This window comes from Sarcophilus harrisii, chromosome 4 (genome assembly GCF_902635505.1).
Source record: "Sarcophilus harrisii chromosome 4, mSarHar1.11, whole genome shotgun sequence".
Lineage (NCBI taxonomy): Eukaryota > Metazoa > Chordata > Mammalia > Dasyuromorphia > Dasyuridae > Sarcophilus > Sarcophilus harrisii.
The window spans coordinates 333,016,587-333,044,348 of NC_045429.1; the positions used below are offsets into that span (position 1 = coordinate 333,016,587).

Here is a 27,762-nt window from a genome sequence, read left to right on the forward strand (position 1 = left end):
AAGACCAAATATACAAAAAGTAAATTTTAGGGAATGTTTTGACACTTTTATTAATCTTCAACTGCAGTGGAAAAATATAACCTTTTACAAGTGCCATTTTCATCATGAGAGCTTGTCAGTATGTCTATATAATATATATATATTTATATAAATTCTGTTTTTCCGTTTTTGTTTTGTCGGTTGGTTTCTGAAGTGCAGCAAGAGACCATTACCACATTGGAGTCAATCAAATAAAGAACAGAAGGCCAAGCAGTTTCCAAATGGTTATTTTATCAGATTTTGTTTGAACATTAAATTTATCCTCATTTTGCAATCCAAAATAGTTACCTGAAGTTTGTTATGGGTTTTTTTTCTTATGTTTATATTTTTATTTTTTTTTATTCTTTGGCACAATTTTTTGGGGCGTTCAGACTGTCACAGTACAAGTCAGGAGAGAGCTTTCCCTTTGTGCTGCCAATTCTGAGCATTTAAATTTTGGTTTGGGTTATGGGTTGTCTTTAAAGTCTGTTTTTGACAATCTCATTTTTTCCTATATCCTCTAAACCAGAGTTGTCTTTCCCCTCCCCTCCCCCCACTCCCCCCCTTCTACATTCACAGTTGAACCATATTAGGAAAGGCGCCTTGATGAAAAAAGATCATGAAAAGCGTCACTTGGGATGGGAACTGAACATGTCAGTGCTTTTCCCTAAAAATTAAAAATAAAAAAAGACCCTAAAGAGCGACTTTCCTCTTTTTTTTTTTTTTTTTTTTTTTTTTTTTCCTTTTTACATCTCTTGTGCTGCATCAGTAGACAGAACTTCGGTTAGTTTTATGAAATGTAACGTCTAACCCCTTTTTTTTTTTCTGGGAAAAAGATAAACTGCAATGACTTGAAGTTGAGAATGTGGATACCGCCTCATTCACACACACTCACTCTTAGACTGAAAAAATCCCTCACCCTCCTTTTAGCCCGCACGCGTACAGTACCGTGTGGCAAAGGTACACCGAAGGTGGGCTCGAGACCCAGGCTCCATCTCTCTCATCAGTAGCAAAGGCCAGGCCTTTAACAACAAAGCACCACAGCTGAACCCAGTCCCTTTTCTCCCACACTAGTCATTCCGCTCAGCACTGGCCGAAAGACAGAAAAGCTAGTTCTAGCCTCTCTTGGGAAGAGATAGCTCTTTCTTGCTCTCTCTTTTTAAAGCACATAAATCCCGTCACTTTTCTCTTTTCCAAGACGGCCGATGTTATGGTTTTCTACGGAAGTCAGTGCTTAGCTCACTAACAGCGCTGCTGTTGGCTGCTGCTGCTGCTGCCGTGGCAGGATTTTCAATGTGGTGTGTTTTCAAGCCTCACTCACTCATCCTCTCATTCCCAAACATTCAGCATCCGTGCACACTCCTCACTTCCGGGTTTTTCAAAAGATTGGAGATTTCCAGTGGGGGTCTCGGGTGTCATCCCAATGGTAACAGATCTGAAAAGAGAGGAAAATATCACACACAGCCTTTTTAACTGAATATAGTACACTCATGATGTGCAATTAGCAAAATTTCAGTTCTCTCCAATTCTACAAAATTCTCAACTCAATTTGGCAACAAGTTCTCTCCACTTCTTCCTATTGTACCCTCTTGCCATCTAGACTAAAGGGTAGGGGGGAAATTAAAAAGATAACTCTCACACCAAACTAGCCAATTCTGTCAAGAGTGAAAATTACTGAATAATTCTTAGAGTGGTTGGGAAGAGATTTAAATTACTATTCAAAATAGGTAAGGGTAGCCAATTTCCCCAGTTCCAACTTTCATTATCAAAGCTAACAATGAAGGCCCAGAGGAATCAAAAAAGTATGGTCAGAGAGGAAATAGGATCTATATATATGCAAACAATATTGTCAACCCATTCAGCTATTATATCACACAGTTTTAAATTTTTTATTGTTGTCCTGCGGATCCCAATACTAAGGAGGGAGTGAAAGAGATGGAGATCCCTGGGAAATACCTGTGGTGTAAAAGACAAAACTCTTTTAAGAAAACATCTTCTTAATGTGAAAAGGATTAGTTCAGGGATACTGAACTATTCTGGAACAGCAGAAGGCCAAAAACAATGGCTTCAAAGAGCCCCAAGGGAGCAGCATCAAGAATAGCCCCTATCTGACCCTGAATGAAGTTTGAAATTTGGGTAATTTTTCATTTATTTAAAATGTATCCTATTGTTTATCACTAAAGATTATCAAGCTTGTTTTACAGTCCTTCAAGGATGAGAAGCACAAGTAGAGAAATGCCAACACTACCAGGAAAACAATTATTTGGTAACAGAGCTCTTGCTATCAAAGTCAAGAAACACCTACTTAGGAGAGAGGTATAGAGTAAATAGAGATCTCACCAAGCTTGATTCTTCAATTTCCTCAGTTCTTTTGTTGCCCAGGTAGCAAGGGTTTTTGTTTTGTTCGTCTTGGATCTTCGTCCTTCAGTTAACAGTTCATGGATCAGGGGTCTGGCCTCTACTAATTTCAGTACATCCTTCCCAAAAGCTGTACATAAGTCTCTAAGCAGAACAGAGAAATCAAGAGAAATCAAAACACGAAGTTGCACTGTTTCTTTTGAGACCAAATAAAATGGCTGTCTTTATAGGAGGAGGAAAACTAGGACCTAGCAACAGACCAATGAACCTGGTCTTTCTTTGAAAATTTAACTTAACGAAATTCATTGGTAAATGGAGAAATATGGTAAACATTTTTGTACATTCATAAAATCAGTACCCTTGAATTAATACTGATAAGTTATACAGAAATAGCCCATAACTTTACTCCATCCTAGCTTCTGCACATACTCACTTTCTGGCCCACAAGTCAGCTTCTATGAAAAGCTCTATAGAAATGACTTAATTATTAAAGCCAAAGGTAAAACTTACCCTATCAGTCCAGCAGCACAAGCTACTACTACATCTGTGTGATCCTCATCCCCAGCAATGTGATCAATGAAGGAAAGAATAAATTCTACTCGGGGCTGCACCAGCATCACATCCGCTATTTTAAAAAATAAAATAAAAAATTTTGCTGGATTTTTTCTCTATTAGGATAAAGTCCAGTGTTTCTCTCCACATTTCCACTTTATTATAATCCTCCAAACAAGGAAGTGAATGAAAAGGGGCTAGTTGTCCATCAGTGTATAATATGAACATTGAGATGTTTTAATATGCATTTCCTAAGAAGATTTCTGCACCTCAGATATTCCTCTTCTAATTGGAGAAAGCCAAAAAAAGCAGCACAGATACCTTACAGCTCAAAGTCAGGGCTGCTTTTCAAATGATGTTCAATAAAAAAGCAGCTCATAAGTAACTCTTTCCTGTTAGGTCAGGGATGGTTGGGGATGTGTGTGTGTGTGTGTGTGTGTGTGTGTGTGTGTGTGTGTCCCATATACAAGAAACAAGAGTATATCTCAGCAGATATGATTTCCCCTCTTCACAGCTAATTATGTTGGGGCTAAATTGCTCTCTTTCTTTACATGAGTGAAGCAAAAGTTGATTCTTCCTCAGGATCCCAGCATTTCCTACAGTTTTTCTACAGTTGTCTTGGAGCAGGTTCTTTTTTACACCAAGGATATGTGGCAAGGAGAGGAATGAAAAAACAAAGTTCCCATTCCCTACTTTCCCTAAAGCTTTCCTTTTCAGTAGCAATGGATATCACAGAAGGAAAGCTCCAAAAATGAAAATTCTAAGTAAATACTTTTTATCCCAATTGTAGACATTGACCAGTGGACCAAGTAAATTATAATGTATACTCAACGGTGCACATTCTCCTGGTCTCCCTTTAATCCCTGGATGATTCCGGTGTAGGCTTCCAAGCACCCTTCCCTTAGCTCATTCAGATAATCCACCATGTCGTAGTCCGACTATAGGAGACAAACAACAGACATCCCCAGGAAGGTCACCTCTTCTGACACATTCAAAAATACCTTCTCCCCACCCCTGGCTTAGAGACAACTACTATATGACTTATTACCTTATCCACCTGGGCTTGGGAGGCCTGCTGGAGAGTATTCAATACCACCTCAAGGTACTTCTTAAACTCTCCCCCAATGGCAAGGGCAATATCCCCAAATACTGACAGAATCTGTGGCTTGACAGACCTGTGGACATTTTCATTCTGATGAAGAAAGAAATAGTTAATAAAAGTCAGAATTTATAAACCTAATCTACATTTTTATCTGCTTTTTCAAGAACTTTTCCTAAGAACTGCAGCTCATAATTTATACCAATTTTCAATACCAAATTTCAATAACTTCTATCAATTTTCACACGAAGATTAATGGGTCCTTTTATGAAATTTGAAACTTGGTGCATCTTTACATGTCCTTACCAGTCAGTTTTTGGAGACTTGTTGCTTTTGAAACAATTTTTGCCATAAAACTGATTTAACTTACCTGCATCCCTGTTTCCTCATACCAGTTGGCTAGCTGTGCCCTAGCCTCTTCCACCCTTGAGCATCAACTACCTACTGGACATTTCAAATTGCAAATTCTATAGGGGTCTCAATTTCACTTTGTTCACAATAGTTCGTTTTTATCTTTCCCCACCAACTTACCCTTCTTCCAAACTTCCCCATTTCTGGCAAGGCACCACCATCCTTCTAGTCACTCAGTTCAAAACCTCAGTCATCCTCAATTCCTCACTTTCCCTCATTCCAACTATCTAATCAGTTGTCAAATTGCCAATTCTACCCCCACGACATCATTCTCTTCTCTCCAATGCATCCTCCAAAGTGACTATGTCATTCCCTTCCAGTAGTTCCATATTACTTCTGGAATCAAATACAAATTCCTTCATTTAGCATTTAAAGCCTTTCACAGTCTACTTCCCAATTTATCATTCCAAATTTACATACACATTGCTCTTATTCATTTTTCTGTAATCCAACCATACTGGCTATTTTATTCTTCCCAGATAATGTTCTGTCTCCTGGTAATAGTCCTGTTCATCCACTGTCTACACTATGTCCAACCTACCCCCACTCCCAATCTAAGAATGGATGTCCTGCCTCTCTTCTGCCTCACAGAATTGCTAGTTTCCTCAAAAGGTCAGTTTAAACACTATGTTCTAAATAAGAATTTTTTTTTTTAAATTGCCCTTTCCCCAAATTAGTTCACATATATTTTGCATACACTTTTGTACCTAGCAAGCTCCTTGGGGTAAGGACTACTTCACTTATGTCTTTATAACCTCAGTGCCTAACACACAACAAACTCATTCTATGGGTGTATCAATGGATTGTGAACTTACTCCCAAGTTCTCCAAGAGCAGCTGCATCACCTCATCACAGAAAGGTAAAATGTTGGACTGCAGGGCTCGGCACAAGTCTCCCACCAGGCCCACAGCTGCCAAACAAACCTACAGAGGAAGACAGGAAAATGACTGGAATTGCACAGAAGACTAACTACAGACTGAAACACGCCTGCTCCTTTATTATAAAAAGCTCAGAGAACTAAAGTCAAGAAATTCTTCTCCTTAGGAGGATATATGTATGATTCTTTAAATTAAGGTGGAAGGAAGAAATACAAATAGAGACTATGGGAAACGGAGGATGGGAGATGTCAGCAAATGGTTTGGGGAAGATGACAAAGCTAACACCTCTAGGATGCCATTGTATAAGGACATGGAAGTACTAATCTTGGCTTAATGGAAGAACAGTAACACTTACAGATATAGGAAATAACCTGAAAAGTTAGTCAATTATTTTTGCTACTGTGGGTTGGGAGTAGGGAGAAGGAAGTGATAATTTGTACCTAGTGCATTCCAACCTCCATCAGGCACACAAAAGTTCAATGTATTATGTTGATATCAAGAGGTATGTCCCACCTGGTACTCAGCATAATTCTTCAAACCAATGCCCAAGAAGGGTTTAAAGGCATCCATGTATTTCAGGAATTCACCACCCAACACTGTACAGAGACAAAATCTATTAGCTTACAGTACCATCGGGAAGGCTTTAGGCATAGAGAGGTGAATATTCGGATTCCTCTGAAGTCAAATTTTTAAAAATGTACTACAGTACAGTATACAGATTGTTGCAAATTAATTGAGCTAATAGAACTTATACACAAAGACATTTACAAGCTGTTTTAAAAGAACAAGCCAAATTCCTGCAACTGCTAGAGGGGAATTTTGAGATTCTGTTCAAATACCCTGAAGATGCCAACTCTTCATAGTATAGCATCTTACTTTGGACAGAACAAGAAAAGCACATGGCCTTCAGAAATATCGTGGTTAATTTTTGGACAGGCTGAGCCAGCAATTCTGCCTCTTGTCTACCTCCTCATCTGGAGGCAAGCTTCTGATCCTCAGGCAATCCCAAGGTTCTGAAACAAACTATATCCAGGAGAGCAATACTGGCCCTTCAACTTCCAATAAGCTACTCTTAGGATCCAAGATGAAACTCTCATTCAGGACTACCACATGTTTCCAGAGTATTTCAGTATATCCTTTTTTTATGCCAGAAATAAATCCAGCCCTCCAGAGGTTAGTCCCTTAGGGTGATAATGGCCTCAGAAATTGGAAGATTCTCCAGTGAGGCTCACTAAAAGATATCCCCAAAATCATTCCTTGTTTCTTAAATCTTCTTTAATGAAGTTCTTAATGAACTTTCAGTGTATGAATTCAGGCAGGAAATGATCAGAAAAGTAACTAATTTCTACAACTCTAAGATTCTATCACATGGCAACCACTATGTGCTACCTCAATTCTACAATACAACCTCAATTACAATAACAAGGAGAACAACATTTCCTTCTTTCTCCCTAGATGCTTTTCCTGCACCTCCCCAGTTAGTCCATTGCCTCCAGCACATTTTTGGATGATGGGAGCCAAACCCTTATGAAGATTTTGAGGAAAAAAGTACCTAGTTATTAAGATGCTATGCTGACTTGATGAAAACTGCTAATGCTAACTTATACTTTACTCTCAAATTAGTTCCCTGATGACTTCCTGAAGTACAGCTTTAAAGTTACATGGACACTTAAAATTTACACTTAAGCAAAATTTTCAGGCTTGACTTTAGATCTACCAGTAAAAACAAGTTAAGAGAATAAGTCAAAATTCTTTAAAAAAAAAATTTTTTTTCAAATTTATCCCAAGTCATACATATTCACTGATCAGTTTGCTCACTGACCTTCTACCAATGTGCTCACGGCCATCAGGGCATCTTCTTGAACCCCACCAGACCCAGCTGTGCTCTGGAACATCCTCAGCAAGGATGCCATGACCACATCAGAAATCTGCAAAGCATCCTGGTGTTGGACTTTCCGGAGAACATTCTATAAAATGAGTAAGACATTAGTGCTTCCGGCTCCAAGCTTAATAACAGAAAAGGCTTTCCGTTATTTTTTTTATTAGACATTAATCTCTCCAAAGTGCTGTGTTTAAATGTTTAGTCAATGCAGACCATCTTCACTAAAACACCCTTTATTTTAATCTTCATCTTATTCCTGTGTTGCAAAATAAACAGGGTTTATATCTATCTTAGTAAAGTAAACTATTCTCTTGAATTTCATTTATGCCTGAAATTAAAGTTAATTAGAGCCAATCCTTATTGCTAAACTCTCAAGTGACAATGATTTTTTTTCCCCACGATTTTGGTGAGATGATACCACAGTTCAGTTCCTACCCAAGACAATGATCTACTGTAATCTACTATCACTGCTCATCTATTACTTAATGGAAGCAGAACTTGACTTCTTTATCCACTTTCCCCAGCCCCAATCTTTCCTATGTTCCTCAAAAGACAGATGTCAGTGAATGTCCAAGTCTTTCTGACCTATCTGTTTGATGTCAGACAGCATATCCCAATACCTTGAAAAGTATTTTGTTTTCTACTTATTCCTTCTAGTAAGTGATCTGAACTCTGGAGAATAAGTGGCCGAGAAAAAGAAACTTCATGATTGTACTGGACTCTGGTGTTTCAATCATTGTCAAGGTTTATAAAAGAATGGCAAAACCAGGATTATTTCAAAAGATAATACTAGCTTGAATTTTTAGAAAAAGGAAAAGGTACCTAGGAAACATCTGTGGTTGGGCTTGGTTTGCCCACAAAGAGACAATGCACCAAAAAAAGCATGGGTATGATCTAGTTGTGGTGAATTCTAGCCTCCTATTCAGTCACAGGGCAGAAAGGGGACTGCCTGACTCCAATGAATGTCTTCAGATCTGCTTCATCAACAACTTTGCTCTATGTAGTGCATGTACTTGTCATCCCAAGACAATATATTCCCTTTTCTTTTCCTTCTTGCCTTTCTCCCCCCACCCTATGCACAAACATGTTTGAAGTAAGAAAGACCAAATCCATACCTGAAGAGTAGCACAGAGCAAAGATTGAAGGTCATTGAATTGGATTCTGTCTGATGTGCTCTGGATGTGAGACTGGATAAAGAGAGAAAGGAAATTCACAATGGGCGACTCAAGACCCTCATTATAGCTTGTTTTGGTGCCTTCTACCAACTTCCCAGGAACTCCCAAAACTCTAGTTCTCAAAGTATGTGACTCTGCTTTGAAGACCCCCTTGGGGAATTGATAAGTAAGGATGAAATAAAAGAAGATAATAAAAGCATGGTATTTTTCCCTCCTCCTGCTGTCTTGCCTCAATCATACTCACTACTACTATTGGTTCCCTAAGCCTCACCTCCATCTGCAGTACTTGCTGCAGCCGCTCCATGATGACCAAAGTTGTTTTCTGGACTGCAGGATAACAGTCTTTGGCACTGTTTTTCACTATTTCCATCAGGGCTTCATATGCAGCACTCCTCAGGTTGTTCTGATGTCCATCAGGTCTGGTCAAAAACAAAATGGATTAGTCTTCTGATTCTCAACAAAGTTCAAAGGCTCTCCTTCCATTCCTTTGAATAAGGAATGGTAAAGTCTGATTAGGTGAGATAGCAGTTTTTATGAGCCATTTTTCTACTAAAAAAAAATTCCAGAAAAAAAGAGAAAACAGACCTGATGTGGATTTGACCAAAAGCAAGCCAAGCGTCAAATCCTCTAAGGTTCATTAAGCTTATTGAATAAGGAATAAGGACCTGAGGAAAAGACAGTGACCTGGGAGTAGAGTTCTAGGTTTAGTGCTGGGACTCCCTCTATTTAGCTGTGGGACCTGTATGTCCTTATCTCTGGGGTGCTGTCAGACTAGATTAATTTATTCAAATTAAAGTTCCTATGATGCAAGACTTCAGTCCCTAACATTCAAGAATTCTACAATTTATCTTCCTGAAGAGTTCAGAAGATAATAAACCCCCCTCTGCTCATAAAGGCATCAAAAACAAACAAATCTAAAGAGGGTGAATCATTTATCTGATCAGTAAGATCTCCATCAGTCTTCAGTTACCTTATACCCATCCACCATTTTTGGTTATAACCATTTTGTAACACCATCATAACACTGTTTCTGTAATAAAATGTATTTTCACAATTCCAATGTCAGACATCTACCTCCCCCCTTCTGAGAAGTGGAAGTAGCATAGTAACAGGTTCAAGATGACTATTTAGATCCATATAGACAGGCATCACATAATTACACTTCCCAGGTATTTTAAAAACCAGTTACAAAGAGTTCAAAACAAAAGAAAAGCAGTAAGCAATTGGTTCTTGGATCAATTAAATCGGCAACTTCATGTATGCCTCATGCCTACTCCCTAGATTTTACATAAATAAATGGAGTTTTAAAAACCTCAAATTTGGTCCTAGTTCATTTTAAGAGAATGAAATTTGTGAATATTTGATTCACATTCTTTAAAAATGTAGTTAATTGAATGAATAAAATTATATTTGTGAAATTTAATGAAAGTTATCACCGTTTTGCAGTACAAGGAAATATTTCTATGTCTCTCTCTTTTGAGATCAATATGTTCACATCTATCACAGAAAGCCCTAGGAGCTAAAATACGAAAATACTATCCCTAGAGAATGACAATTACCTGTCTGTGGTCTCTAGGAGCTTCTGGACTATGAGTTCAAATGAAGTAGATAAACAGTAGGTAGCTGGTTCTTCCTGATCATCAGCAACATCTGCAGCTTCATAGGCAGCTTCAGCCAGACTAGAAAAAGCCTAAAACCCAAGAATATCTCATACTTTAGTTTTAGAACACTAGTACTAGACTCAGGCATATCATATTTTCAAAATATCTCAACCTAGGAGCACTTTTCAACTGATAGAAGAATTCTCTGAATTTCTACCCCAAATGCCACTGACAACTTGCCACTTTTTCAAATTTCTGTTGTTGTTCTGCTATGGCTGACAATCCATGGTACCAATTCTAGGACCAAGGCTATGGCTGTCACAACTTTTCTTTCTATTCAGAAAAAACTCTGAGCCTTATTACTTCCAAAGTGCTATGCCTTCTTGTATACATTACATTCTAGAATTATCCCCAGGAAACAAAAAGCTAACTATATTCCATGTTCATACCTACCTTCCTTCTTGCTCCCTCTTATCCTTAGAAGCTCTGTAACTAAACAACTCATACCCCTCAGCCATTATTTTGAGTTCCTAAGACACTCAAAATAAATGCCTGGCTCCAAATAGTTCTCAAGCTGAGATAGCATGACTGTTCTTAATGGTTCACCATGAGTCAACAGTTCCCATCGGCTGAGGCAGTTCTCCCACATGTTAATTGAAGAAATGAAAACGTAGGTGTTCATAAAAAAGCATTCTTGTAAAAACTCAACTTTCTCCCCCAAATCCTGCACTCTTGCCAATGAGCCAGCCAATCTAATGGCACCATTCCCCACTTTAGTCATTCCCTCTGCTTCCCTCCCCCGTAAATCCAACCTCTCACCCAGCACACGTTGGAAGCCACTCTGGGTTCAGCACTTAAGCCTTCAATCAGACACTGCAGTAGAGGAGCAAGGTAGACATCATTGATGGCAGCCTCAGGGAGCAGCTCACAGATTCTGCCCACAGTCCAGGCAGTTGTATCTCGAACTACCACACTGGGATCTTTCATTAATTCTATGAGAGTGGGCATTGCCTAAAATACAACACAAGGAAGAGAGTATTATAAACATGTTTATCCATTCCAAAAAAGAAATTATTGTTAAAAATGCAATTTTAAATCAGAACATGGCAAATGCCATTACAGAAGACATGAAATTAATAAGCCAAAAGACATGACTAGTTGTTGATAAAGCTATCCCTCTATTGGCTACATGCCCTGTGAAGCCTCCCTCTTCCCCCCCAAGGGGAAAAAAAACCCACGCAACAATATAGCAACATTTTTGTGGTAATGGAAACACTGGAAACAAAATGGGTACCCAATAATCTAGGACATGACTAATAATCTTCATCCTAAAGAATAGGTGCCAAAATACACCTTCCTCTCAGGACAGGTGGTGGGGCTAGATACAATGACTGTGCACATATTCCTAAGCATGGATGCTATGTTGGGTAACTGCTAACATATTTTCTATAGCCTCAAAGGAGGCCCTCCTGATTCTGAGGAATTTAACTGGTGAAAGTAACCAGAAAGTAACAGATATAAAAACAAAAAATAGCAATAAAAACCTTTTAAAAAAAAGAGTAAGACTTTTCTTAAACAACATCAACAGAAATTACTGCATCTGTATCTAACGTTGTGATAGTCTGCTATATTCTCTTAAATCACTCCTACATTATTAAAGTACAATTCTGGGCTCTCTCTTTTTAGAAGGAATATCAACAAATTGTGGAAGTGTGGAAGAACAGTTAAAAAATAGTTATTGTTTGGTCTGGAGAAGACTTGCAAGTAAATGGTAAAGACACAATAACTGTCTTCAAGACCTTAAGTGGCATAGTATTCCAAAACTAGGACTAAAAGGCAGAAATTAAGCTCTATTAAACTAGGTAGGGTTCAGACCTTCTGAAGTTTCTTACAACTCTTTATAATTCTATCATCTTCCCATATCCAGGGTTCATCAATGCACCAAAACTAACTTCCTTTGGTAAGAACCAATACTTGATCATTTCATGAAGAGTTTGTATGAATTAGTTGTTGATTCAAAATAAGTCTTTTCTAAGTCCCTTGCAAGTTAAAAGAGGAACAATACTTAACATTTATCTTGGTCTTACCTGAATCACTAGTGGTTTGAGCTGATTGGGTTCTGGGCCTTCCAAGATGCATCCAAAAGCCATGACAGCTGCGTCTCTATACCGCCAATCAGGGTTCTTAATGTGTTCTTTTATGAAGGGTAATACATGAGGGACAATGTCATCTTCACAGCAAGTAGCCAGGAGCATGAGGCAAACCCCTGCTGCTTTACAGGGATTCCAGTCATCATCATCATCATTTTCATCCTAGCAAAATATTGTACTAGTCAAAACACCACTTTAAAATATTTAATGTTTAAATTTAATATTAAATTATTTTAAATATTCACTATCATCCTTGATAATGTATATGTGTGTGTACATACATGTGTATCTCCAACCTCAAAAGTCTGAGGTTTGCCTTTAGGAGCAAATAAACTTTAAAGGAATTAATTTATATTTCATTCTATAATGCAAGGTCTGTTAAACCTGGTTTAAACAAAACCTTTCCATTCCAACTTTCCAGTGCCACCAACTGGAATTCAGTCTACATATTCCATAGCTAGCAAGACCACAAAATCTGTATACTGCCATATAAAATCAATTCCCTATGCAGTTTCAGATGGGTCTCCCTAAGGAGTTTAATGACATTTAATAGAAAAGCCAGCACAACTAGACATAATAGAGAACAAAAGAAAAATGAGCTAGCAAAATTAATAACTTACCTACCTAACAGTTAAGCTTTTAAAAATTACGAAGTGGAGGATATTGCTATTCGTCTTGAGAATTTTAACATTAAAAGAGCAATTTTGGTACAAATGAAAAAGTTCTGGCTCTGGAATCACAGTTCTTAATTTCAAATCCTATCCCTGATAATTACTGTGATACTTTTGAGTCATCTAATCTCAGGCCTCACTTTCCTCATTTATTAAGAGGAAAGAGGCTAAATTAGATCACCTCCTAGCTCTCTCTATATGTATCATTCTGTGTAAATTTTCTTACACAGAATTCTATAGTAGCACCTGAATCTTCAGCTATCAGGGTTTTCTTTGGCAATAGTAATGTTTTTGGTAGAATAAAAATGTATGAGGCTAAACAATTTTTCCTTGTTACAAGGCCCTCTAAGATGAAATGCCACAGAACAAAAGGAAAAAAAAATTTTTTTTTTTAAAATTTAATAGCCTTTTATTTACAGGATATATACATGGGTAACTTTATAGCATTAACAATTGCCAAACCTCTTGAGGAAAAAAAAATTTAACCAACAGAAGCCTCTTTCAGAAAAAAACTTAAAAAAGACTTCTCTTATCACTAAATCACTCTAGTGAGAACTAAAGTGAATCCCTATGTTCCTGTACTTTGCTGCCTAAGCTCCTAAAACCCAATGAGATAAGGCACCTAGGACAATTCAGTAATTAATGTATATCATTTCATCTCTAGTGACCTAACCCCATCCCCACTTGAACCGTTCAGACCCAATTTGCCTTCAAAAACAACTTTGAAAGCCTAAGGGATCTTTTAGAGCCAGCTCAGCTGTTCCTGAGTCATCTGTAAGAACATCAAGCTTTTGAAAAGATGCCAATTTCTTGCATTAAAACCATATCATACTTCAGAGAGTGGGACTTGCAGCAAGCTAAACACTGTTTATATGGTTTCATGTCATAGTTTGAATTTTAGAACAAACTCACCTGTTTTGTTAGAGTTTGTGTGAGGATCGGGACCAGATACTGTAGTGCTCCCTTGGCATAAAACTTGCTGGTATGCTCCGGGGGTCGTCCCTGTTCTGCTGCCTGAGGGGAAGATGCATCAAAAAATCCCAGTTAGAGATCTTTAGGAATCAGTTTGTAACAAGGGGTATATATACATAGGGAACTGTAGTTCAGATCTAGAGATAAATAGGGGAAAACAGGCATGCTGGCATTTCACATACTTTTACCATCTTGCTATTAAAACAGGCCTTTTAGTAGCCTGAATCATATTGTTGGTAGTTAATTAAATCATTTTTAGAGGTTCCAAAATGCTTGCAAGCTTCAAAGCACCTGTAGCAGTACTTTAAGGGGTCACTCCTCAAAGAACTCATATTATCAACAACTGAATCTATATAGCAGATGCAGCCTAGTGAGAGGATTATATATAGTGGAAGTATATAGACAGTAAAAAATTCTAGACAAGAGAATAAGATATGGATCCAAAGTCAGTTTTCATATAAAAAAATCTTCAGCTACAAAACAGAGAATACAACTTCCACTTAAGCTTCTAAGGAAAAGTGTTATATAATCATCTTAGAGCACTACTAAAATTTGAATCATATTGTGCTGTCTATATATGTACAAGGCAAACAATTGATGAGGGAAGTCCGGAATTTCTCCCCTTAACAAGAATGCTTAATCTGAGGTCTATAAACTTAAAAAAAAATAATAATTATTATTCAAAAAAAATTCTTTTAAGTCTACATATATTTTAATGCATTTATTTAAAAGCAATATTCTGAAAAGAGATCCATAGGCTTCACCAAATTTCAAGAGGGGTCCATGACCTAAAAACTGTTAAGGATCTGTTGTTTTAGAGTTTCTCATTTTAAATCTTTTCAATGAAACTATAATCAAAGAAAATTTCTTTTCTCATTGGTTGAATTCACAGTAGTTATTTTTTGTTGTCACTGTCACTCAGTGATATTGGAATCTTCTTTCTCCAGTTCATTTTACAGATGGAAAAAGAGAAAAAAAAAAGCCAACAAACAAAAACAAATCTGTTACAGATTTGAACTCAGGTTCTCCTGAGTGTTGTATCGTACTACACTACTTAGCTGGCCTTTATAGGTAGTCTTGAGTTGATAGGCTCTCTGTTTACATAAGGAATACCCAAAGTGCTTGGAGAAGCTCATCTTAGAAATTAACTAAATCAAATAGATTAGAGCACTCCCCTTTCTCTTTTAAAACTTCACTACTAGCGAAACACAACAGATCCCAAATTTGCAAAAGTGCTGACCTACTGCCCCCTGGTGTTTAATTCAAGATTTCTATTCTTCATCCAAGAAGTTTGGTCTGTACTAATCTAATCAAACTCCTTGATTCTCCCAGTCAAAACCCCATTTCTCCCCCTACACCCTGGCTCACCTCTGATGCTTCAATAGCCAAATCCATTTCCTCATCACACACGTTGGACCAGAATTCTATTCCCTGAAGGGCTACTTCATCGATGTCACTTTTCATTGCTTCAATTGTGATCTTCAAGAAAGAAATACCCCCAGCCCAATTAATTCTTCATTTAGTAATTCTCTCCCTCCTTTCCATGAAAACCTATTTCAGCAATTAAGTTGTTCAAAGTATTACTTCAAACTTGCACCATAATAACTACAGCTAAACTTAAAAAAAACTCTGGCTCAAGGAATCTCCTTGACTTCAAGATCCTTTAATCCATTAAACCAACATTAAGTACCTACCATGTGTAAAAGAAAAGTTCAAATTCAGATAAAACAAAGTTGGAAGAAGGGAGTGATATACAACTGCCACAATAAGATTGTAGCTTTAAGAGGTGTAAAGACCATCCTCCAACTCTCATCTGCTGGGTGAGGAAACAGGCCCAGAAATAAAATCACTTGTCAAGGGTCACACAGCTATTTAATGTGATAGCACATCTAGGTCTTCCTGACTCCACACTGCACTCTAATTCATCTCTCTATGCTATTTCAAATATGTATTTAAAAAAAAAAAATCACATTCTGACTAAAAGGATCAAATAAAGTTTCTTGGGAAAGGTAGTGTTTCAGTTGGGTTTCAAAAACGGGACCAAATAAACAAAGGAGGTCCAAAATTGACCAAAAAAACCCAAAGCAAAAAACTGAAAAATGTCAGATTTTCATAAACACAAAGACCAATCTTGAAATATGCTCGTTTTCTCTTGGCAAAAAGGTGATAAACTACAAATATAGAATAAGACAAATGTTGTCAGATAGTCAATGGTGTTAATTTGCTTTATTTCTCTGTGCTTCATTATAGGAGGTTCTGAAAATCAAAGTCTCTGGAAACTGACAGCAATATTTTTTAAAAATTAATTTTTATTTATTTACAAGTTTTTTTTTTTTTTTTTTTTTTTAAGAGAATAAACCTTTATAAAGCACCTACTATGTTCCAGGTCCTATCTTAGGCACTTTTATAAATATTATCTCGTAAGATAGTCTCAACAGCTCTTGTCAATAGGTCCTACTGTTAAACCTATTTTACAGCTGACTACTTAGGCAGGCAGAAGTGACTTGCACACAGTCAAAACACCAAATTAAGTGTATGAGGCCTGATGTGATCTTAGGTCTTCTTGACTTTAGGTCACTGTTATCATCTAGTTGTCTACTTACAGCAAAGAGAGCTGGACCCATGTATGTTTCCATGTACTGATAATAGAGGGACATGATCTTCACCAAATTCTGTAACGCAGCTACTCGAACCTACAGAGGAAACAGAAAGTTATTAACCTCAAAGCCAAGTAATAAAAGGTATATATAACTTTAGATTCTCCACCATTTGTAGCTCTTCCTTTTTTTTCCTCTCTTCTTCTCTTATCTGAGGTCCCATACTGAAACTCATCTTAACTAACAATCATAGCAGAGCAATAATCCAGACAGAAGGTAATTCTCTAAAAATCTTTCAAAGACCAACCACCACATTTTAGTAATCTTGCAGATTTCAAACAAAAAAATTCTTATCAACATTTAAAGTACCAGCCCTATCCCCCTGTATTCACTCAATACAATACCAGAATCTTAAACCAGAGTAAGAAGATCCTGGGAATGCTACAAAGATAATTTTAGATGTTCCATTCAATCTAACACTTACCCTTGTATCTGGACACTGGGTTGCCTCGCAGACTACCTGCATAATAAAGTGCCTTTCAGACTGCAAGGAAGAAAACAAAGAAAATGAAGGAAAACATGAAACAAACATAGGAAGATCCTCTCTACAATAAGCACCTCATGTCCTATGGTGATATGGCAACACAAAAGCCAATTCACTATTCTGGGAGTAATTATCCTATAAATACCTATCAGGAATTTAAGCTTTGTACCTGCTACATAACATAAGGTTGCTAATCTAATCTTGAAAATGGACCATCACTAAAAATACCTAAGGCAGCCAGGATCTGATGGATAGAACAAAGTAGGTAATCTTAGTTTGGGGAAAAAAACACTTTGTTTTAAAAGACGGTGGGAAAAACTACATGACTTTAGCACAACTCTGAATTTCCCCTACAACTATGTTTAAAAATGTAATTATCAAAATTGAAATATGTTATCAAAAATCTGCTGTGCTTCAGAGGCACAGGAGATAACTAAAAGGGAGAAACAAGACCAACAATGGCAGACAAATTAGATGTAGTAGCAGAACATAATGACACTTTTACTTGACATCTTCTAAGATCCAAAGAAGAATCTTCCTGCCTTCCTAACCAATTAGAAACATAGTTTTAAGTCTTCCTCACAAACCAGATAAAAAATTTTAAAACCTCACTTTCAACCAAGAAATTATTGTGGATTTGATTGCCATATTTTCTGAAGTAGCTTTAGTAAACATGTTTCTTGAGGTAGTTCAATTCTAATCCAATTACATTAAAAGGGTGAGAAAATACAGGAGGCTGGTATAAGAAAAACTTCCATGCTAGACCAAGGCATCTCCTTCTGTGTGCAGCCTCAACTGGATAGAACTGATGCAGGAGACAGAGACAGAGATGTGGCAAATACTACATTCAACTATTCCATGATTTTGGATTTACGTTAAGACAAATTTAAATATCCTCCCAGCAAAGCAAACAATGCACAAAGAAACTGACATGATGTATTTTCTTTGATGATTGACCAGTGAGGAATCATGTAGCCCTTTGATTCCTTGTACCCAGTCTATATCCTATGTCAAAACAACCTTACCTCTTTGTCAAAGTTTGCTTTGGTGAACTCCAATGAGTTCAGGAGTGCATTGGTAGCTGCCAGCTTCACATTATTACTAGGTTCCTCTTTCCTCATTCCCTGGATTATGGCTGTCAGGATCTCATTGGATTTATCCTGCAGCTGTTCTGGGTCCTGAAATGAGAAGAAAAGTCCCAAGGAGTTATGCTAGTAACAAATCCAATAGTAGTGTAGTTATGGAATTCAAGTCATTGTGAAGTGCATTAGAAAACAGCTTTCCTTGGTTTTTGGCCATCTCCCTAAGGCTCCCTTTCCTTCTATTTTCCTCTTAATCCCTCACTTATATTAAAGTACAAAAATCCCATCTTTTAAACACAAATATTTGCTCAGAGATATGACATAGTTACAAATCTTGAAATAATGTACTATTAATTTCGCTTCTTCCTCCCTCATGTCAAATTAATGTTGTGGGTATTTCTGAAAAGTGATTACATGAAAGGTTGAAGGAAACTTCAGCATATATGTATATGATGATTGAGATGCAAGATGGAACATAAAAAGAAATTGCTGCAGCAGGATGATTTCAAAAAGGCCTGGAGAGACTTACATGAACTGATGCTAAGTGAAATGAGGACCAGGAGATCATTATATACTTCAACAACAATATTATATGATGATCAATTTTGATGGACATGGTCATCTCCAGCAATGAGAGGAACCAAATCAGTTCCAATAGAGCATCAATGAATTGAACCAAATACACCCAGCGAAGAACTCTGGGAGATGACTATGAACCATTACATAGAATTCTCAATCCTTCTATTTTTGTCCACCTGCATTTTTTATTTCCTTCACAGGCTAATTGTATAATATTTCAGAGTCCGATTCTTTTTGCACAGCAAAATAATGATTTGGTCATATATACTTCTTGTTTATCTAATTTATACTTTAATATATTAAACATCTACTGGTTATCCTGCCATCTAGGGAAGGGGGTAGAGGGAAGGAGGGGAAAAATTGGAACAAAGGGTTTGGCAATTGTCAGTGCTGTAAAATTACCCATACATATAACCTGGAAATAAAAAGCTATAATTTAAAAAATAATAATAAAAATATTAAAAAAAATATTGCTGAACAAACATAATCAGATATATAACTGACCACGTGGCAAAAAATTATAGTGATAAAAAAATTTTTCTTGAGGAAGGCCCATTATTAAGTGAAAATAACAGTGGATTGCAATCTGCATTAATAAATTAAACTTTTCAATTCAGTATATACATCTATTATAAAAATTTGGGACAAAGGAATACTCCTCCAAGATACTATGGTTTTCAGCAAAAACCATGGAAGTAAAGATCATCTTAAGCCCCTATTGGTACAATCACACGAATTTTCTAGTGTAAATGGGGTCAGCAGTTCAGTGTTCTATCCAGGCCATCTGTAACAAATGAAATACCAGACAGCTGAAAATCACCACCTGGCTCTATCGTCCAGAGTGTAAGGGACAGTTAACTCCTACTGATTCGTTCATTTTATCAGGTCAGGATATCAAAACAAAGGGGCTATCAGATTAATAACAACATCCTGCACCTCAGTTTGCTTATCTATAAAATGAAGAGTTAGACTCAGAAAGCCTCTGATGTCCAAGTTCCTCCCAGGTCTAAATGTCCCTTAATAGCATTACTTAAGAAATGACTGTAAATCCACTAATTAAATCAGACATAAGACAGCTAGAAAAGATGCCAGTCAATAACCTCAGAAAAATTAAGAATTAAAATTAAATTTAAAATTAAAATTAAAAATGCGGAAAAATTAAGTCATTATTAAGGATGCTGAGTAAAGGAAACATCAAAACCAATAGTTTTAAGAATCGCCAACTATGAAAAATCATAGTAAAGAGCAAAATTTTAAGATAGTTCTTAACCCTTCTTTTGTATCGGGGACCTCTTTGGCAGTATGGTGAAGTCTATAAACCCTTTCTCAGAATTTTTAATGGATATTTTTTAACTTAAACAATTTAAAAATAACATTTAAAAAAAAATTTTAAGTACCACTGTTCTAAGAATAAACAAACATTACTCTTGGTATCTAAAAATGCTTCAACACCTGGGAGATGAACAAGGTAGAAAATATTTTTAAAATGAGTACAAGACAGGGCAGCTAGGTGGCCCAATGGATAGAGCACCAGCCCTGAAGTCAGAAGGACCCAAGTTCAAATCTGGTCTCAGACACTTAAAACTTCCTAGCTGTGAGACCCTGGGAAAAGTCTTACTTAACCCCAATTGCCTCGGGGGGAGAATAAAAGACTATTAAGAGATGGAATTTCAAATTTCCCATCCTTAAACTTCTTTTTTAGTTCAGTGCTTAGATAAAATAATGACAGTATAATTACAAATGCTTAGACTCTATCATTAAAGACACTTTTATTTTTAGACACTTAGTTCTCTCATGCAATAAAGGACAACTCTTCTCCCTAAAGCAGCTTTAAAGAAATAAGTGGTATCCATAATGGATATTATATTACCCCCCATTATACTTAATCATTAAGATTTTTTTTCCCATTACCTTTTCAAGCAGCATTTAATATCATCCAACCTCTGAAATAAAAAGGAAATGAGGTATGGGTTGCGTCTACTTGAATAGATACTTACAATGTCTTGACAGATATAACCAATTGCTTCCAATGTTGACTCTTTCATGTGCTCTGTGCTGTTAGGGTTTGTGACGTTAGCTACCAGCTGAGGAATGAGTTCAGGCCATTGGTTTACTGGAATCTCTGCACAGGCAATACCAGCTACGCACTGTGAAGCAGAGCTTGGCCGATAGGTTTCCGTACCCAAAGTCTGCAAAACCTTCAGGACAGAAAGAACAAGAACTTTTGAGATTCCTTCTAAGATGCTTAAGAAAAACAATTATTAAACCTATCTTATGACCATCTCCCTCACAAAAGAAAGTAATGCCTTTGACTATTCAACTATAAAAGTGGCATCAAACATAAATGGCTAGTATAAGTCAAGATTCATCTTGTTTTCTTCTTTAAGTGGAAAGAGCATCAAGGAAATCTGCTTTAGTCAGTCCCATACCAATGACCCTTAACCTCAACTGAAAATGTTGATGCTAATTTTTTACAATCTTCTAAGGGCCCACATTGAACAAGGATAGGATGGTATTAGAAAACAAATCTCAAGGAAAATATCTGAAAGTAGCAGTAATGGCAGGTCTGATTAACAGGTTTCAGTATAAGATTGATCTTACCAATCAATGCCCAGAACCTCAAAATCTGGCAAAAGGAAAATAGCAGGAGATTGGGAAGAAAATCAACTAGTAAGTATTTAGATAGGAAGGGAATCAAACCACTAGTGAAAAGACAAACAGAAGGGGCAGCACTAGGGAGGGAGAGAGGGAGGAAAAAAGGGAGAGGGGTGAGGGAGGAAGTAAAGATTTAAAATACAGGTCCCAAGTCAAAGGACCCGAGTTCAAATCCAGCTTCAGGCACTTAATACTAGTTGAGTGATCTTGGGTAAGTTATTTAACCCCAATTGTCAGAAAGACAGAAAGAGAGTGAGAGTGAAAGAGAGAGAGAGAGAGAGAAGAAAAACATGTCACTTGTGGAGAAGAGGAAAATTATTTTTTCTTTTGTTTGTTCACTAATAACCCTAGGAAGCAATGTGATAAAGAGCACTGGATTTAGTTAGCAGAACCAAGTTCATTTCTTGATTGTCATTTATTATCTGAGATTATAGAAATTGCTCTCTGAATCTGTCTCATCTATGAAATGATTAGATCTCTAAGACCTATCCTAGCTTTAAATCTATCAGACTATCTTAAACAAATTGCCAAAAGAACCTAAAACTCAAAAAAATTTAACTACCAATCCCTTAATTTGTTCGCAAGGACTTATTCGTTTGCCCAACAAGTTTAAAATAAAAATTTTCTCCCACTGTGAAATAGGATTTCTTTAAATGTATTTTACATCAGTTTATTAAAAGGAGAAAGCATAAGAGCTATGAAAACACAGTGATAAGGTAGAAAGTTATAACACCAATGGGTCTAAGAGTTAATCATTACCATTAGAGCTAATTCTGTCTAATTTTATCAATGAACTCACCAAGCCACCCAAAAGATAAACAGTTAGCTGTTCCTAGTGCTGAATGGAATAAAAGTGGAAAGCTGTCAGACTTTTCAGGATAACTACTGACTAGGGTAGGTTATCTGGTAACTTGCTTTGTGGTTAATAATGTGTACTCAAACTTCCCTTTTTCTCCCATCACCCTCGACTCTATATGACTTAAAAAAAAATACTACCAATGACCTATCAATAGCAAAGTATCTTCTAATTCATAGAAGATATCCCTCGAATCATAGGATTTTTTTTTAATCTGGAAGAGATCTTAGTGATCTCACAATCCAAACCATTTTACAAATGAGGAAACTAAAGCAGAGAGATTAAATGACTTCCTCAAAGTCAATTCTGGAACTCAAGTCTCTTGACTCAATTTAGTTATCGAAGTATTCAGTATCATGCTACCCATAATATATATTTATAAATATATATATATTAGTTCAAAGAAGCAATCCTCCAAGAGAAAATACTAATGCTACCTAATGTGATTTCAGGGGCTATAGATGCACAAATGCATTAATATCCTACATCATTCAACAAAGCCCTCTGTCAACTACAAACAGGTTTGTGCCTAACAAAATAGCAAAGTTATTAAGCATAAGCTAAAGACTTGTATATTAAGAACCTCTATCACTAATACTACTTCACAGTATAGCAATTAGGCAAAAGGCAAACCCTAATCAATTTTGTTCTTATTTACAAAAAGGGGGATTTCAAACAATGTCTACCAGGGTCCTCATCTGAATTCTGAATATTAAAAAGCATCCACAAATCTTACCTCACATTTAAAAATCTTACTCTTACCTATTATTTACTTTGTAATTGTTTGGGAATGAGAATGGAAAAAACAGCATTATATGCTTTAGGATTTCCAATAATAAAAGAAAACTTGTTAAATTGCTAAGAGTTTTAAAAGAATTCATGGTGAAAGATGACAAACTTGTTTTTATATTCCAAAGACTTATTATAGAAGACTTAAGAGCATTGAATCTCCCCCCTCAGAGCACTGAAATCTTTTATCCCTAAATATAATAAATTTTATTAAAGTAATATACCAGGAGTGATGCTGACTTACCTACGGATGGGATCCAAAGTCAAAAAATAACAGGTGAGAACTTTAAGGAAGTGATTTGAATAATATACTCCTTGGGTCCCTCTCAAATGTGCATCACCTGGACTGTTCTATGGCTTCAACTTAATAGAGAACACTGAGCACAAGGTAAAATACCCCTTATATCAATATCAAATTCACCCTTCCCAAAATGTATTAATGTTATCACTAATTTATCCAGTGGAAAGCAAGAGCACCATGCCTTCAAATTAGCGTCCAGAAAGGGAGAAAAATGAAAAAGTAATCTGATGTCCATGGAATCTATCTTCATACTTCAGTTACTGAGGTGCATGTTTCAAGACCAAATGAGAAATTCCAAACAAGCTCTAGCAAGTGAAATTCTATTTTCTTAAGATTTTTCTTAAGGGTATTGGAATACCCTCCAAGTCCTTTGGGGAATATGAGAAAACCATTTCTAAAAAAATCATTCAGATCATCCTGGGTCAATACATCCACTAAAAATACTTGACATTCCTAGTTCACAAAATTGGATTCGAAGATTTTGAGTTATCCATCCCACCCCCTACCCCCCCCCCCAAAAAAGGAGCACATCAAAATCACTTGGAATGTTAAGTCACTGGAAAAGACTGGCCTCCAACTTGTCACTAACTTTAAGACCTAATAACCTTTAACAATAAGTCTGCAAAATTACTATATTTTGGTATCCAACAGTTATTGGAAAGGAAAAAATAAAAAGTGGGACTCAACCAAAAAACAAAGACCTAAACTATGATCTGAAAGTTGTGCTTTTAAGTTATATTTCACCTTGTTTGTTAACTCCACTACCAGCAAATGACCAAAGGCTAAAATGAGAATTTATGAAAGATACTTGCTACTCCTTTTCCCAAGAGAGCCAAAGAAACACTTTGCATGTCAATTACTTACATAGTTCTTGACCTCTCTTCGAGCATTGGCATCAATAGCAAGCCATCTCTGTTGATACTGTGCCTTGATATCTGGATCTTTAGATGTCAAAGAGTTCTTGATTTGTAGCCCAGCTGCAACTCTGGCAACCTGGCTATTTCCTGGATTTGCCAGCACTCTGGACAGTTCCACAAGGAAAGTGGGCTGGTTAGAAGAAGAGAAATATTTGTAAATGCAAACAACCTCTGGGAATTTTCTAGATTAAAGCCAGCTTGGTTAACAGTTCATGAGAGAATAAGCAAAAGGTCCTTGTAAATTTTAAAATATCAATTACCATACTTTTTGTTCATACATTAATAAGCTTTAATTTTTTAAATTATACTTATTAGGCTGCACTTATACTTTTGGGACACCCTGTACATTTACCCATCTTTCTAACTCCCAAACCAGATCAAAATAAATAAATAAATGAAAAAGATCGTTTTCTATTTCAAGCTGATTTGTAAATTGTCTTCATCTTCACATTTAACCTGTCCATAATCAAACCTCATTTGGTGATCTGACCGTGAATAGGTTTCTTCTATTCTTCTAAAGGTGAAGGAAGACCACAAGTTTTTAAGTGTCTTCTAGGAATGTTCATTCAAGATGGATTAAATTGACTCACTAAACCTTAGTGCCCCCCCAGGCCTTGGAAATCCTTTACCATGCCCATTTCATAGAAGAGATGAGATAAGCAAAGTGCTTTGCCCATAGTCACATAGCTAATTTGAGAAGATTCAGGATTCCTAGCCTCCTGGCCTTCAAATTCAGCATTTTTAGCAGGAGCAACCAGTGGAAGAAACAAATTTAGACTTGATGTTAGGAAAAGTTTTATGACAATGTAAAATTCTACATGTGAAGACTGGGCTGCCTCAGGAAGTAATGAGTTCACTTCAAGCAAAGACGAGATAATCACTTGTCAAATACATTAATAAAAGAATAGCTAGCTAGTCCCTGAGGTTCCTTCTAATTCTGAAATTCTGTGATTACTTATATGTAAACTCGAAGTAAATAAGTTTTCAGGAATTGCGCTCTAGCCAAAGACATTGTAAAGTGAAATTAAGTTCAAAGCATTAAAGGGCCATAAAATTAAAGATGGGAAGGATGAGTTCAAAAGATAATAAAAATTGATGAAAAGAGGAAACAGAATTTAATTCTGAAAAAAGGAATTGAAAAATTGTTAAGGCAAGATTTCAACAAACTAATGTCAAGTACTAATTTATATTTAGTAATTGCTTCTGATTCTCTAATTATTCTGGGGCAGAGCATTTTACAGAAGCTAAAAATCTAGTAATCTGCATAATCTGCAAGACACTCCATCAAGCCACAGCTTCTTAGAAATATACAGAATATACCCTCCCCCAAAGTCTTTCAACCCTTCTCCCAAAGTTCATTGGCTAACCCACAAATAGACCCAGCCAGTCTTTGAAATTTGAGATATGAAAGAATTAATCTCAATAGCAGGACATTATTAAGTAACAAGTCAAAAAGATTTCTTACAGTTCTTCACAAAAATAAAACAAATATGGTTCATTTATATCAGTAAAGAGTCTTGCCTGCAAAATGTGATGGGCACAAATAGACAAGCTAAGGAATAAAATATCCAAATTGTAGCTAAAATTGTAGTGCCAACTAACACTGACCTTTAATCACCCCAAACCAAATGGTTTGAAGACAAGAATTTTTTAAAAATGATCTATCGTCTTTTTCTGTTGACATAATGTTTATCCTGCACCTAATTCATTAAATTAATAATTTTATACTGTATTTTTATGGTTCTCCAGCCATTTAAAGATATTATACCACAGACATCTCAATCTGTTTTACCAGAAAAACATCAAAAAGTGAACATGACTGGCATATCGACTGTTTCATTTAATCCACCCTGAATTTTTATCCAGAGAAAGTGCTCCCCATCAAATGAGGGACAACTGTTTAATTTTTCCCAATTCTTAAAATTTTAAAAATAAAATAGCAAAATACTTCCTCTGACACTGCAACAGGAAATAGGCCTCATCTCCTTATAGCTGGGCCACACTGCCTAGTCTACAAGACCAACTCCCTGTCCGATTAACTCTATGCCCATCTAGATCCATGATGGCAGCAGAAGACCCACCTCTAAGGAGAGGGTAAAATATTGGCATTAGGTGGAAGGAGATTTGGGGGTGCCAGGCCTGACTACGGAAACGGGGACTGCAAGAGACCAGTTTCATGAAGTGGACGGGGAATGAGAGGGGCTACAGGAAAGGAGAAGCAGGGCCTTAGGCGGGGCGATTGGCCGGGCTCCTAGGGCTTCCACATGGTCCCTAGGCCCCGGCGCCCCAACCCCCACCCTTACTGAACACGCAGCGCCATGCAACCTAACTTCCCCTCCCTCCCGCTGCACCGCCGCCCTCAGGCCGGGCGATGATTGGACAGCCCTCGCCCGGCGCGCCTCGCTATTGGCCGGCTGCCGGGGCCTGGGGCGGGACACACCCACCGGCTTCCCGATGGCGGGGTTAGGTTGGTCCGAGAAGGGGGGGAAGGGAGGGAGAAGGGGGAGGGGGGGCGAGATGGGGCGGGGTGGGTTCCCTAGGCCTGGGCCCCGGGGAGGGCGGGAAGGCCCCAGCCTGGGGGGATGGGAAGGGGCCAGGCGCAAAACGCACCAGGTTCTCTACAGCTGCCCGCTCCAGGAACTTCTGCGCCGCTTCCAGTTCAATCCGATCTGTGGAGAGGGGAAAGGAAGGGGCTCAGGGAAACCGCGAAAAGGGGCTTCCCCTCCCCCAGTCTGATCACCTAGGCCCCATCTCCCATCCCCAGCCCCCGGTCTCGGCCCCGGCCCCGGTCTCGTACCGGGCGACACGGTCTTTTCGAGGATGGTGATCAGCTCCATGGCGGCGACGGGGGCTCGGGCTCCTCCTCGGGCGGCTCCGGCTTTTCAGACTCCCACGGCAGAGACGATGGCTGTGATGGGGGACGGGGGGTTGGGGGACCGGGTGGGAAGGGAGGGTTGGGGTGGGGGGGCGGGGGTCACCACAAGCCCATTCACCGGCTCCCTCCTACTGGTCGCTCCGGCTTCCCTGCCCGCTTTCCTGCCCGCCTTCTTCTCTTCTCCACCTCCTCTTCCTTTTCCTCCTGTGCTGCTGTATCGGGAGCTCCGGCTCCTCCGGCTGTGGCAGTGGCGGCGGCGGGGGAGGGACCCCGGGGGCAAGTCGGAGCGCGGCTGATGCTGGGGCGGCGGAGGGAGAAAGAAGGAAGAGAGGGTGGGAGGGAGTCACTGAGTGAACGGCGGCTCGCAGGCGGGGAGAGAGCGAGAGAGGAGGCGGAGGGATATCCGGGCCGGAACTCGTCGCGGCGGCACCGCGCTCCCGTCCGATTGGCCCCCGCCGAGGCCACGCGGACTTCCTGATTGGTCCGCAAGCTGGAGCCGGAGGACCGCCGCGTGCCGATTCGCCCGCTGACTGCGAAGCTCCGGTTGGATGGGCTGGCGGCCGGGAAGGACGCGCGGATTGGCGTCGGGGGGGGCGGGAGAGAGGTTGCCCGGAGCCGCCCGCCGATTGGCCCCGCCTCATGAGGGTGCTGCACTTACATTGGTTGGGGATAAGGAGGGGGGAAATAGAAGGGAAAGCCCCGGAGGATTCTGATTGGACGCGATGCTGGGAATCGATTGGATGAACTGAGGCCGGGCGCTCCAGAGAACTGAGTAGAGGAGTTCGGGGTCGCTTCGGTCT

At 38.3% G+C, this 27,762-nt stretch overlaps 1 protein-coding gene across 1 annotated transcript; it reads right to left on the reverse strand.

Annotated features, from left to right (window-relative positions):
* Window positions 1–258: 258 nt before the first annotated feature.
* On the reverse strand, window positions 259–27,351 carry KPNB1 (karyopherin subunit beta 1). Its single transcript, XM_031966130.1, has 22 exons — window positions 26,885–27,351; window positions 26,698–26,756; window positions 24,035–24,217; window positions 20,567–20,767; window positions 17,934–18,086; window positions 16,849–16,908; window positions 16,371–16,460; window positions 15,136–15,246; window positions 13,708–13,809; window positions 12,062–12,286; window positions 10,794–10,985; window positions 9,933–10,063; window positions 8,645–8,792; window positions 8,314–8,385; window positions 7,139–7,283; window positions 5,830–5,912; window positions 5,254–5,361; window positions 3,977–4,120; window positions 3,761–3,866; window positions 2,887–3,001; window positions 2,359–2,520; window positions 259–1,453 (listed from the first exon to the last, which is right to left on the reverse strand). Coding segments are annotated over exons 1-22 (2,631 nt in total). The 5' UTR covers window positions 26,925–27,351; the 3' UTR covers window positions 259–1,452.
* Window positions 27,352–27,762: the final 411 nt, after the last annotated feature.